Source organism: Myotis daubentonii, chromosome 10 (genome assembly GCF_963259705.1).
Source record: "Myotis daubentonii chromosome 10, mMyoDau2.1, whole genome shotgun sequence".
Classification (NCBI taxonomy): domain Eukaryota; kingdom Metazoa; phylum Chordata; class Mammalia; order Chiroptera; family Vespertilionidae; genus Myotis; species Myotis daubentonii.
In genome coordinates, this window is record NC_081849.1 from 32,399,503 (window position 1) to 32,412,855 (window position 13,353).

General features: G+C 43.7%; 1 protein-coding gene across 4 annotated transcripts in view; it reads right to left on the reverse strand.

Moving 5' to 3' along the window:
* SLC37A3 (solute carrier family 37 member 3) overlaps positions 1 to 13,353 on the reverse strand; it is a 43,853-nt gene that overhangs the window by 14,699 nt on the left and 15,801 nt on the right. For all 4 annotated transcript variants that reach the window (XM_059711970.1, XM_059711967.1, XM_059711968.1 and 1 more), the window contains exons 4-6: positions 9,864 to 9,956; positions 6,251 to 6,334; positions 3,669 to 3,814 (exon numbers count right to left, since the gene is read on the reverse strand). In XM_059711970.1, the coding sequence (XP_059567953.1) occupies positions 3,669 to 3,814; positions 6,251 to 6,334; positions 9,864 to 9,956 (323 nt within the window). The remainder of the gene's footprint in view (positions 1 to 3,668; positions 3,815 to 6,250; positions 6,335 to 9,863; positions 9,957 to 13,353) is intronic.

The following is a 13,353-nucleotide window of genomic DNA, read 5'->3' on the forward strand; positions in this document are numbered from 1 at the left end:
TAAAGAACTCTCAAAATTCAATAATATGAAAACAGACAATGCAACAAAATGTTAGAGTATGAATCTTCAATCATCTCAAAATAAAATTTTTTTTTAGAAGGGACAAAAGATTGTAATAGATACTTCACATATAAAAAATATGATAAAATAGCACATAAAAAGATGCTCTACAGCCCTAGCTGGTTTGGCTCAGTGGATAGAGTGTAGACCTGCGGACTGAAGCGTCCCAGGTTGGATCCCAGTCAAGGGCACATGCCCAGGTTGCAGGCTCAATTTCCAGTAGGGGGCGTGCAGGAGGCAGCCGATCGACAATTCTCTCTCATCATTGATGTTTCCATCTCTCCCTCTCCGTTCCTCTCCTGGTGGATATAAAGATGCTCAACATCACACATTAGGGAAACGAAAACTAAAACCACAATGAGGTATCATGATTCAGCTACAAAATAGCTAAAATAAAAAAGACTGAGCATACCAAGTGTTGGCAAAGATATACAGGAACTAGAACACTTTACACTCTGCTGGTAGAAATGTAAAATGGTACAACCACATGGAAGAGACTACCAATTTCTTAAAAAGGTATAAGAATACCTATCATATGATCCTGCCAATCTATTCAAGGTATTTATCCAAAGGAAATGAAAGCATTTGTCCATACAAGAATTTGAAATGAAAGCGTTTGTCCACAGTGGCTTTATTTATGAGCCCCAAACTGAAAACACCCCAAATGTTCATCAGCACGTGGACAGATCACCAAACTGTGGTACAATGAATTATTATTCAGCTATGAAAAGGAATGGACTATCAATATATGCAACATGAGTGAATCTGAATCTCAAATTATCGTGAGTGAAAGAAGACAAACAAGAAAGAGTACAGCCCTAGCTGGTTTGGCTCAGCATCGGCCTGCGGACTCAAGGGTCCCAGGTTCAATTCCAGTCGAGGGCATGTACCTTGGTTGTGGGCACATCCCCAGTGGGGAGTGTGCAGGAGGCAGCTGATCGATGTTTCTAACTCTTTATCCCTCTCCCTTCCTCTCTGTAAAAATCAACAAAATATATTTTAAAAAATAAATAAATAAAAAGAACGAGTACATAGTGTGTGACTCCATTTATACACAAGTTTAGACAATCCTAATTAACCTAGAGTGACAGAAAGCAGATCAGTAGTTGCCTGGAGATGGCAGTGGGGGTGTGTGTTGGGAGGAGGAATTGCCAAGGAGCACAAAGAAACTTGTGGGGAGGGGGTGGATTGTCCAATATTTTAACTGTGATGATGGTTTTACAGGTGTATTCTTGCCAAAACTCATCAAATAATACATTTTAAACACATGCAACTTATTGTACAACTCAATAAAGCCATTTTAAAAGATGGATGGGGAGAGGAAGAGTCTGGTGGAAGGGAAACTAGCTTTTACACACATCTTGGAGAAAAATGAATTAGCTCTGAACATAGCCACTGGCAGTGAGGCTGGTGAAAGAAAAAGGGATTAAAAAGTTAATTTTTGAAAAGTTCACATTTGTATTTTATCTATTTGATACATATTAATAACACACTGTGCTAGATTATCTAACTCCTTAAACATTTTTATTGTCTCATCGAGACAGAAGGAATCTTAGAAATGAACGGGGAAGCCACACTGAAAAATACAGGTTGTTCACAAGTATGAGGCTGCTACCTCCAGCTGTTAATTTCAAGTAAGTTACAGCGAAGGCTCAGTGTTCTCAACTGGGAGAGCCTGTGACAGCTCTGCAAGGACTGAGTGCAGTGATGTACAGGAAAGGGCTCCATGCTGCACACCAATGTGTGTGACTACCTCTGACCCTGACAACCAGAAGGGGCCTGACTCTCCCAAGGTAACAGCTCTGTGGGCAATGGCCTCAATAGATCACTGCATTCCGCTGAGCCCCAACTTTTTTCACTTGGAAACAAATGACTTGAACCAGATGATCTCTATGCTCCTCCCCGGTGCTAAAATGCCCAATCCTCTTAAATATTAAGATCTGTCAAGAGTGTTCTGGAGGAAAGAGTCAGAAGGCCAGACTGAACCTGCTGGCCGAAGACAAGTGTTTACAAAGCTGGCTGAAAATAACTGTGACTTTAAGTTGTCATAGTCTTACTAGCACTTTGTGGTTTCTTGTTATGTTTCATAGGAAAAGTCACTGTGTCCCAAGCAGTGCATTGTCAACTTCACTCACTAATGTTACTTGTTTAAAAACAAATGTTCTTACTTTCAAACAGAAACTGTGACAACTTTCTTGAATATTTGTTTCTTTGTAACTGATCCAAAGAAATAAGGAAATGATCAGCCTGCCCAGTCACTGCTATCAAACACTCAGTGTCATCCAATTTATAAAAACTCAGATAAAAATTATCTCAAACTGATACATGTCAAAGTAATTATCTTTAGTTGATAGGATTTCAGGTGGTTTTATCTTTATTTCTCTTTGCTCATTTATATTATCCAGTCTGTCTACAATAAACAAGTAGCATCTGTATAATTTTAAAAAATCGTATATGGAAAAAAATTACCTTAAAAGTCTTAATAACAATAAATAGCACATGAGCAGACAGCATCATCCACTCCAAAAGAAAACTAAAGTATGATAGGGGGAACAAGAGCCTCTCAAAATCAATTCTGTTAAACCAGTGATGCTAGAGTAAGAAATAGAATTACTAGCACACTGAAATATCATCAGAGCATTCTCATTAAGTGGTGCTTATTCTGATCACAGACATTTTATAGGTGAACTTTCACAACGTTACAGCCAGCAAGCCTCCCCCATTGTGAAACCAGGGAAGCTGGAAAGCGAGAGGCTAGATCAGAGCACGCGCAGATCACTGAGCTGGTGGACAATTCTGGTGCACAACTGTCCCCGACGTAAACGTGTAAACAAACAGAAAAGATAGAGCCATCGATAAGATAAATGTGTATCTCACAACACAAATATTCATCTACAAAAATTATAGAAATTCAAATTAATAATATTCCTGAAATTGGAGTGTCACATATACTGGCATACAACAAAGCCAAGTCTTTGGGTGTCTGAACTTATCTCCATCCTGTAAATTAAGCGTGGCTCTTCTTCCTGGTGGCCTAGAAGATACTTTAGCAGGTGCCTATCCTCACGCACATCCTTGGCCCACACCACACACACAAACTCAAATACAATCTAATAATTAAAGGTGTAGGGGAAAATGCCCCAGTTTGGCATTCTCCATTGCATCTTATTAGAGCCTTTGCTTACGTGACTTTAGGTAAGTCCTATGGATCTCGTTGGCCTCGGTTTCCTTATATTTAATGGAAGAAGGCTAAAGAAGATCACTAAGTCTCAAAAAAGGGAAAGGAAGGCAAAACCCCCAGGAAGAACCTGATGGGACTGCACCTGAGATAGTTATGCTCTCTCAAGGGAAGATTAAAGAAAAAACGAGACACTCAAAATCTGACTATGGCCAGAGTGTGTTGTGGACGTGATGGGCAGGGGTGGATCATCACTAAGGTCGACACTATTTCCAATACACTTTGACGTGAAACCTCTCCCTGAACGATTCTAACTTTCTAAATGGAGAACGTGGGTAGTGTTGAAGGGACCGAGTTAATTGACAAGTCTGAATAATCCGGTATTAAAACCACTTAAAAAGAAAAATTAAAGAGGAAGGAGGCGGCATACCCAGCTTTCCCAAACCAGTTGCCCATGACAGCAACCACACAGGGCCACCCAGTGGACTGCAGCAGGCCATTCACAATCCACAGGCAGCAGTACAGCCACTTGTTGTAGAAATGCAGCCATTCTGTGACAGTGCCAAAGATAAACACCTTGGGGAAGAGGGAAGAAAGAGGGACATGTAACATCCATGTGGACACCTGGAGTACACTCAACTGCCAAGCACACTGTGTTTCTGCGTGAAGAGGCTAAGGAAGGGGACATTCAATGTCTCGACCTATGAGACACATGGCCAACTCTTGGGATGCTCCTGCTCAAAGCAGCACTGAGTGCGTGAGACAACCACCGAACCACAGCCAACCAAAGCGGCAAAGAGGGCAAACGGCATAAAACTCATTAGTGATCATCCCTCCAACTGCTGTCTTCAACTCTAAAAAGTCAAGTCCTCATTGTCTGGCTTCCTTTTATATGTAGATCACTGTGTTCCAAAAAAGGGAAAGGAAGGCAAAACCCACAGCAGGGTACCTGATAGGAGGGCACAGGAGAGTGGACCTTGAACAACATGGAGGCCAGGGCTGCTGACCCCCAAGCAGTCACAGTCCATGTTTAACTTTTCACTCCCCCAAAACTTAACTTCTAATAGCTTACTGTTGACAGGAAGCCTTACCAATATATTGAACAGTCGACTAATACATATTTTGTGTGTTTATGTATTATAGGCTGTATTCTTATAATAAATAAGCTAAAGAAAAGAAAATGGTATTAAGAAAATCATAAGGAGAGCCTGCAGGTGTGGCTTGGTGGTTGAGCATCAACCTATGAACCAGGAGGTCACGGTTCAATTCCTGGTTGGGGCACATGCCCAAGTTGCAGGCTCAATTCCCAGTGTGGGGTGTGCTGGAGGCAGCCGATCAATGATTCTCTCTTATCATTGATGTTTCTATCTCTCTCTTCTTCTCCCTTCCTCTCTGAATATATAAAAATACATAAAAACATATTGGGGGGAAAAAGAAAATCGCAAGGAGAGAAAATACATTTACAGTATCTATTGAAAAAAATTCCCATACAAGTGGACCCACGCAGTTCAAACCCATGTTGTTCAAGGGTCACCTGCGTTTCCGTTTCCACTTCCTCAGGCCTGTGTTTGTGCAAGACTGTCGTGGGGACTGGGAAGCAACAGCTGTCACTACTAGTGTACTACTAAGTGAATCTGAGTAACCCTTGATAGGCTCATTTAGTAGCATTCATGTCTCTGCTTTTCTTCCCAGGCATTTTGCTCAAGTGGACATTTTATTTGCGGTTGAAGTCTCTTTTGGGAATACCTGGCATGGGTACATAGAATACTGTGTAATGCCAGTTACATGGCAATCTGAAATGAGCAAAACTCTAAGGACAGGAAAATGGTCAGTGATGGTCAGAGACCAGGGAAAGGAGGAGAGATGGCAGTTACACACTATACTCGCTGGTCAAACTTCAGGACTATACACTAAAAAGGGTGAGTTTATGTACACACTTCAATTTTTTTAAAAAAAAATTGTTTACATATGTTTTAAAACAGGTTTTGAAATAGTATGTACATATGTGTGGTGAGCAGCTTGTGAATAAATAAAATGGTTCAATCTCTAAAATTTCTAAGGAAAATACATTTTTCCCTGTACACAAATGGCAGACAGTGAAAAACAATAATAAAATAGAGTCTAACTAAACTCCATGCCTTTATTCAATAAACAAAAATTTCTCACCAGACCCTCGTAAGCAAACCAAGATGACTCACAGGGACCTTGCCCATGTACTGCGCCAGGCACTGTTCCAAATGCCTTACACACAGCAACTCGTCTAACCCTCACTGCGGCCGTAGGCAGAGGGATTCAAGCGAGGAAGCTGAAGCCCACAGAGATCGCAGCTAGGAAATGGCAGGCGAGGGACTGAAAACAGGCAGTGCCCTCTCAGGAAGCTTGTGATCTAACCACTGGGCTCCACCCTCCCAGGAAAGCAGGACTGACACAGACCAAGCAGGCTACGCCATAGACAACATTCATGCCTTCAAAAGAAGAAATGCAGGCAGGGAGCTCCAAAGAGGAATGGTGACTTCCAGGGGACGAGGGGGGGCGGCGGAAGGGGGGGGAGTTAGTAAAGTAAGGCATTATGAAGGAAGTATCACTTAGCCAGGGACTTGCAGGAGACGTTGAAGTGAGACTGGAGAGCTGAACAGAGGGCCATCCGGGCAAGGCAGAACAGCAGGAACAACAGGAGTGAGGCAGAAAGCAGCCGGACATGTCAGGGCCACAGAAAGCAGTCTGACCAAGCAGAGCAGTGAAGCACCATGACAGATGCGACTGCAGGCGGCTGGGACCAGGCTCTGGGCAGCACTGAACGGCATGCCATTTATGCACTGACTTTGGTGGATGAGAGTCAAGGAAGGGGCACGACCCAAATCACACTTATAAGACTCCCCAAACTGAAAGGGCAGGCAAGGGATTCAACAACTGAAGATTAATTTATTCTCTTCTACATACAGAAGTAGGGGGACTGCTTGGATCCTAAAAACCTGACAATCATCATCATTTTTTAAAAACATTCAAACTTACCACTAATGCAGAAGAGCACATGCCAAAAGATAGAACATATCGTAAATTAAGCCGATCCCCAACAATACCGCTGATGAAAAGGCCCTAAGAAAACAAAGCATTTTATTTTTCAGCCTTGAATTACAACACAACCTGAAAAAAAAGAGGCACTGCAAAGCAAATGAGGCAAGCAATACACTGAGATTACTTCAAATTAAATCTCATTTTCATACCCAGGCGAGCTGTCTATAACAGTTTCACAAATGTTTCATGAAATGACACGGCTTCTGCACACCCTGGGACATTGCAATTCAGTGCAAAACTTACATTCTACTTGATCCCATCCCCTAACTGCCAAAAAGAAGAGTGGGAAAAACAAACAAAGATTCTTCCAATAACACAAGCAGACAATTCCATTTCCTTTTCCAGGAGAGAGTAACTCCTAACCATCCATTATCTGCCTTCCCAAAGGCATTCCTCTTGGCCATTTGCATTCTGAATGAAGATCTGGAGCACAGGTGCTGCCTCTTTAATCTGACCCTTGGGTTTCATGACACCACAAGGCAAGGAGCTAGGGAGGCAGAGGCAATAATTAGCTGATCAGACGTACAAATGTTCTGCCTTCTGCTCTCCTGCCACGGAGTAGCAGAAATTAAAATGCTCAGATCATAGCAGCAAGCAGACTAAAGAGCTTTAGGTTTCTTCCATAAATATGTAAAATGAATAAAAGTCCCTACTAAAAACCTAGATTTTGATACAAGTATTTCTGATAAATTGACAATCTATATTAGAGAAAATGTAGATAACAAATATCATAATAAATGTTTCTCCCTCATTATGGACTAACTTGAAAGAGGCACCCGCAAACACTGGAGAAGATTCTATGTTCTATAGCTGCCACTCATCCATGGTCTTATGCTACAGAGAACAATGAGGATGAAGAAAATTTCTATTATGTTTCAGATTAGAGAATCAATTTATTCTGTGCTGCTCCAACTGCCTGCACAATACCTGAAAGTTACAGAAGAAAACACAGCTCAATAGAAGAACCGCAATGACCAATTTTCCATGGCACTTACCTTTTACCTCCGAAATCTATTTTATCCTATAGACAAGTACTATCACAACCTTATAGACGAGGAAACTACATATCAAAAAAAGGTTAACCCTGGCCGGGTGGCTCAGTTACTTGGAGCATCATCCCATATACCAAAAGGTTACAAGTTCAATTCCCGGTCAGGATTTGTACAGGAGGCAACCGGTTGATATTTCTCTCTCAAATCGATGTTTCTCTCACTCTCGCTCTCCCCCTTCCCTTCTCTCTCTAAAATCAATAAACAAACATATCCCCAGTGAGGGTTTAAAAAAAGGTTAAACGCCACTGTGAAGCCAAGTTTAACACAGCTAGTTGATAGTGGTAGAACTGGTTTTTCCACTAGACTCCATTGATTCTTAAAGTACTTCATAAAAGGTCTTAGCCGGTGTGGGTGTGGTTGGGTGTCGTCTTGTGCACTCAGGGTTACTGGTTCCCTGAGAGGATGGTGCACATGCCTGGGGTGGGGGACCTCAATTCCGGACAAGGGCACATGTCCAGGATGCAGCTGATCGACAGATGTTTTGCTCTCACATGGATGCTTCTCTCTCTCTCCCTCTCCTTTCCCTCTAAAAATCAATTTTAAAATCTTTAATTAAAAAACACTTCATAAAAGGCTCATAGAGAAGCCTCACTCAGAATGACCATATATGTCCAGGGTGAGGAGCTAGGCTACATGATCTAATTTCTGTTCCAATTTTCTAACTGTCCTCTTTGAAGGTATTCTAATAACTACCCAAATAAACCTTTAGAAATTACTTTGGGACTTTCACCCAGTATTTCACATCACTGGACAATTTCCAAGACAGGAAAAAAGATGCTGGGAGAAAAGGTCAGACTGCTCCCACAGTGCCCAGTGCCAGCTGTTGCCACCCCTGGCCCCACAGCTCTAACTTGGCAGCCACCACTGACATTCCCTACAACCAGACCCCCTGGCTGCCCAATCCGAGGACAACCTCAGACAGTGTCAGCCCCTGCCACCCTGGGATGGCTCCCAGGACCCCACCCTCTCGGTACTCTTGCTCCCCACAGCTCCATCTCAGCCTCCCTGCCCGTTCCTCATCTTCCCTACCTCACTTCTGGGGTGGGGAACCTTCTTTCTGCCAAGGATATTTACAACATTATTCAGGGGCCATAAATTATCAACTTAAAAATTAGCCTGCTAGCCCTGGTGGGGTTGGCTCAGTGGATAGAGCACCAGCCTGGGGACTGAACGGTCTGGGGTTCGATTCTGGTCAAGGGCACATTGCTCAGGTTGCGGGCTCGATCCCCAGTGTGGGACACACAGAAGGCAGCCGATCAATGGTTCTCTCTCATCAGTAATGTTTCTATCTCTCTCTCCCTCTGCCTTCCTCTCTGAAATCAATAAAAATATATTTTTTAAAAAATATTGTCAGAATTTTTTTTTTAATTAGCCCGCTATATTTGGTCAAACATTTAATTAACTCACCCCTAATGCCTTGGCAAGGCTTATATGGCCCAAAATCTGGACGTTCCCCACCTCTGTTCTAAATGCTGGAAACCCATGGCTCAGTCTTCACACTTCTTCTCTGTCTTCACCAACTCTCTCTCTTTTTTTCTTTTTTCTTTTTACAAAGAGGAGGGGAGAGGGATAGAGAGTTAGAAACATCGATGAGAGAGAAACATCGATCAGCTGCCTCCTGCACACACCCTACTGGGGATGTGCCTGCAACCAAGGTACATGCCCTTGACCAGAATCGAACCTGAGACCTTTCAGTCCGCAGGCTGACGCTCTATCCACTGAGCCAAACCGGTTAGGGATTTTTTTTTTTTTTTTAGATTTTTTAAATTGATTTTGAGAGAGAGAAGGGAAGGGAGGGAGAGAAACATCGATCAGCTGCCTCCTGCACACCCCCTACTAGAAACTGAGCCCACAACCCTGGGCATGTGCCCTGACCAGGAATTGACCCGGCAACCTGCAGTGCATGGGACAATGGCCAACAGCTGAGCCACACAGGCCAGGGTCTCACCAATTCTCTTAATGATTTCAGTCTCATAATTTTAAAAATCAGGTACACGCAAAGGAGTCTGAAATGTGTGCCTCCAGCCTACATGTCTGACCTCATTTACCCACTTCAGGTCTCTGTTCAAATAACCCCTTCTTTGTGAGGTTTTCCCCAGCCACCCTACTCAAATTACACCCCCACCTGAGCTATCTGTTCCCCTTTCCATGCTTTATTTTCCTCCACAGCACTTACCACCTTTAAATATACTTCATAATTTACTTATTTGTAGCATTTTGTGACTGTTTGTCTCTCTTAGCTCCCACTCCAAGATAGAAGCTTTATAAAGGTAGGGTTTTTCCTATGTTGTCCGCTGATGAATTCTCATTGACTGGAACAGTCCCTGGCACATGCTATGTGCTCAATTTGTCAATGAATGGATGGATGAGAAGGACACAAAATATAAACTTCTGAACACTCCTCAGTCAGTAAATTCAAAATGTCTTATGAACTTCATAAAACTTGGAGCCATTTCCTTCTACATCTTTCTTTAAAACCCTGGAATTCTAAAACTTACCACGGCATAGGAGAAGAGAAAAATAGTATCCAGTGTTCCGAGGAAAAGAGTGGCTTCCTCCGCACTGGGGAACAAATGGTTGCTGCTCCAGATCTACAGGAACACACAAGAGCAGGTCAGTCCCACTGGTATCCGCCAGTGCTTTATGTTCCTCCAGGCACCTTCACGTACAACCTCCCCCACTCTCAGAGACCTGGTGATGCTGAAAAGAGCGCACAAAGTCCAACTACTTCATAATTCAGTAGTCTGCCCCCCTTACCCTCAGTCAAAACTATTCACTTAATACAGGAGCCCCCCTTATCCAAGGTTTTGCTTTCCACAGTTTCAGTTACCTAAGATCAACTGAGCTCCAAAATATTTCAGTATATTGGGGGGGGGGGGGGGGGGAGTATGCACATTCAAGAACAGGAGAGTGGAAGGAAGGGAAAGAAAAAGAGAGACTACATTCACATAACTTTTATTACAATACTAGTGACCCAGTGCACAAAATTCGTGCATAGGTGCGGTCCCTAGGCCTGGCCAGCGATCAAAGCTCAAGCGTCTGACGTGGAAGGACAGGTCCCAGCTGACCTCTGGGCCCTGGGCAGCACCTGGGCCCCTGGGCCCCCACATGCCCCCCTCCACTTGAATCACCGCGCCCAAGTCCCCACCCAGAGATGCGGTAAGCACAGCCGGACGCCGAGGGCCAGGGCGCAGTGTGGGCCTCTGGGCCACCAAGTGGTGCTGCACAGAAGTTGGCAGGCAGCACGTTTCTCCTGGCCGGCCTCACAGACCGACTCCTGCGCAAACTCACAGGGAGCCCGACTGGCCTCTGCAGTCCCAGCAGCTGTGGCCCAGCTCACCCAAAAGAGGCCATGCAGGTGCGGGGCAGGCTCCTCTGGGCACCCGGTACTTGAGTACGGAGGCTTTCCTGGCACGTGAGCCCTGGCATTCCAGGGGAGGTTAGCAGGGGGAGTGAGAGCGAGCTCGGCGGACACCCCACGTTCTCACTGCAGCTCCGTCCCCATCACCTCTGCCCCCAGGTAGCCAGTGAGAGGTCACAGTCCCCTGCCCAGGCACCACATCGCCGACACCCGCCATGTTCCACACCTCCCCCGGTGGTCAGCGCACGTCATAGCGAGCGGTCAAACTCCCGGTCTCCCGGTTGAACGACTACCTGAAGGGGCAATTTGCATATTAGGGTTTTATTATATAGGGTATTGTTATAATTGTTCTATTTTATAATTATTGTTGTTAATTTGTTACTGTGCCTAATTTATAATTAATCTTTATTAGAGGTATGTATATATAGGAAAAAGGATAGAACGTACAGGGTTTGGTACTATCCAGAGTTTCAGGCATCTGCCAGGGTCTTAGAATGTATCCCCTAAGGATACGGGAAGACTATCTATATATACAAAAGCCTAAGCGACCACTTGACTGGTAGCTATGACATGCACTGACCACCAGGGGCAGACGCTCAACGGTACAGGCATGGAAACATGGAATAGACTGATGAATCTGAGAGGGAATGGGTGGGGAGAGGGCGGGAAGAGATCACAAAGATCTTATATGTATACTAGAAGCCCGGTGCACGGATTCACACACTGATGGAGTCCCTCAGACTGACCTGCGGGGATGGGCCAAAACCAGCAGTACAACATCCCCTGAGGGATCCCGGATTGCGAGAGGGCTCAGTCCAGGCTGAGGGACCCCACTGGTGCACGAACCCATGCACCGGGCCTTTAGTCCTACTGTAGTTATTTTCTTTTTCCCCTTCAACTTTAACATTGATGAAGCAAAAGCTGTGGTGGGTAAAACTGCTGTGCTTTGGCATGAATCGAGCAGTTACACCAAACTGTGCTATATTAAATACTGTATTCTTTATTGCCACACTGACAGTAAAGAAAAAAAAGGTCAATTTCCCTTGAGAATGTTCTTAATGAAGTAGTAAAAATTATTAATTGTATTAAATCTGGCCCCTGAGTATACTTACTTTTACTATTCTGTGTGATGAGGTGGAAAATACACATACAGACTCTGCATACCAGAGTGAGATGGCTGTCCTGGAGGAAAGCACTGTGCAACTGTGTGAGAGGCAAGCTGATATGTCATTTTTACTTGAAAGAATGACTGACATAAACCGGTTTGGCTCAGTGGGTAGAGCATCGGCCTGTGGACTGAAAGGTCCCAGGTTCGATTCCGGTCAGGGGCATGTACCTTGGTTGCGGACACATCCCCAGTGGGAGGTGTGCAGGAGGCCGCTGATCGATGTTTCTAACTCTCTATCTCTCTCCCTTCCTCTATGTAAAAAAAAATAATAATAATAAAAAAAGAATGACTGACAGACATAGGGCCCAGTTTTGAGTATTTGAGTACTGTATTTGGCAGATTTGAGTATCTGGCAGATATTTCCTCAAAAAAGAATGAAACAAGCCTGTCACTTCAAGATTCATTTAAAGTACAAGATAGACAAATGGATGTTAATGTAAGGTTATAGAAAGTTAATTAATACAGTTTCAGATTCCACATTGCAACTACCCTTCAAGAAATTGCTACTTGTCAAATTCTGGTGTAATATCAGACAAATACCCACAATTAACTGAAAAGGCTGTTAAAATACTTCCCCCCTTTCCACCATGTATGTGTGGAAGACAAACTCTTCAAAGACTTGAAATTCAGAAGCAGACATTAAGACCCATTGTATTCTATTCAGCCAGACAGGAAGAGATTTGCAAGAATGTGTCAATCAATGCCATTCTCCTCACTAAGTGATTTTTTTTGTCTTGAAAGAGTCATTTTTCATAAAATGTCATTCATGTTGCCCAGCCAGCATGGCTCAGTGGCTGAGCATCGACCTATGAACCAAGAGGTCACAATTCAATTCCTGGTCAGGGCACATGCCCACCCGGGCTGCAGGATCAGTCCCCAGTCAGGAGTGTGCAGGAGGTAGCCAATCAATGACTCTCTCATCATTGATATTTCTATCTTTCTCTCCTCCATTCCTCTCTGAAATCAATGAAAATATTTTTTTTAAATGTCATTCATGTTAACATGTTGTAGGTTAATTCACTTGAAAATAACTTAATCATGTATTTTTTAATTTGTTTTAATTTCTAAAACAGTATGTGTGTGTGTGTGTGTGTGTGTGTGTGTGTGTGTGTGTGTAAATCCACATAACCAAAAAGTTCAAGAACTGCTGGACTAAATGATTTCTGAGATGGGTTATTAAAGAAGGGAAAAAAAAAATTTTAATCCTCACCCAAGGATATGTTTACTGATTTTAGAGAGAGGAAGGAGGTAAGGGGAAAGGAGAGAGGGAGGGAGGGAGGGAAGAAGGGAGAGACAGAGAAACACCAATCGGTTGCCTCTATTACATGCCCTGACCAGTGATCAAACTTGAAACCTAGTCATGTGCCCTGGGTGGGAATCAAACCCACAACCTTTTAGTGTACAGGAGGATGCTCCAACCCACTGAGCCACAATGGCCAGGGCAAGAAGAGAAATTCTG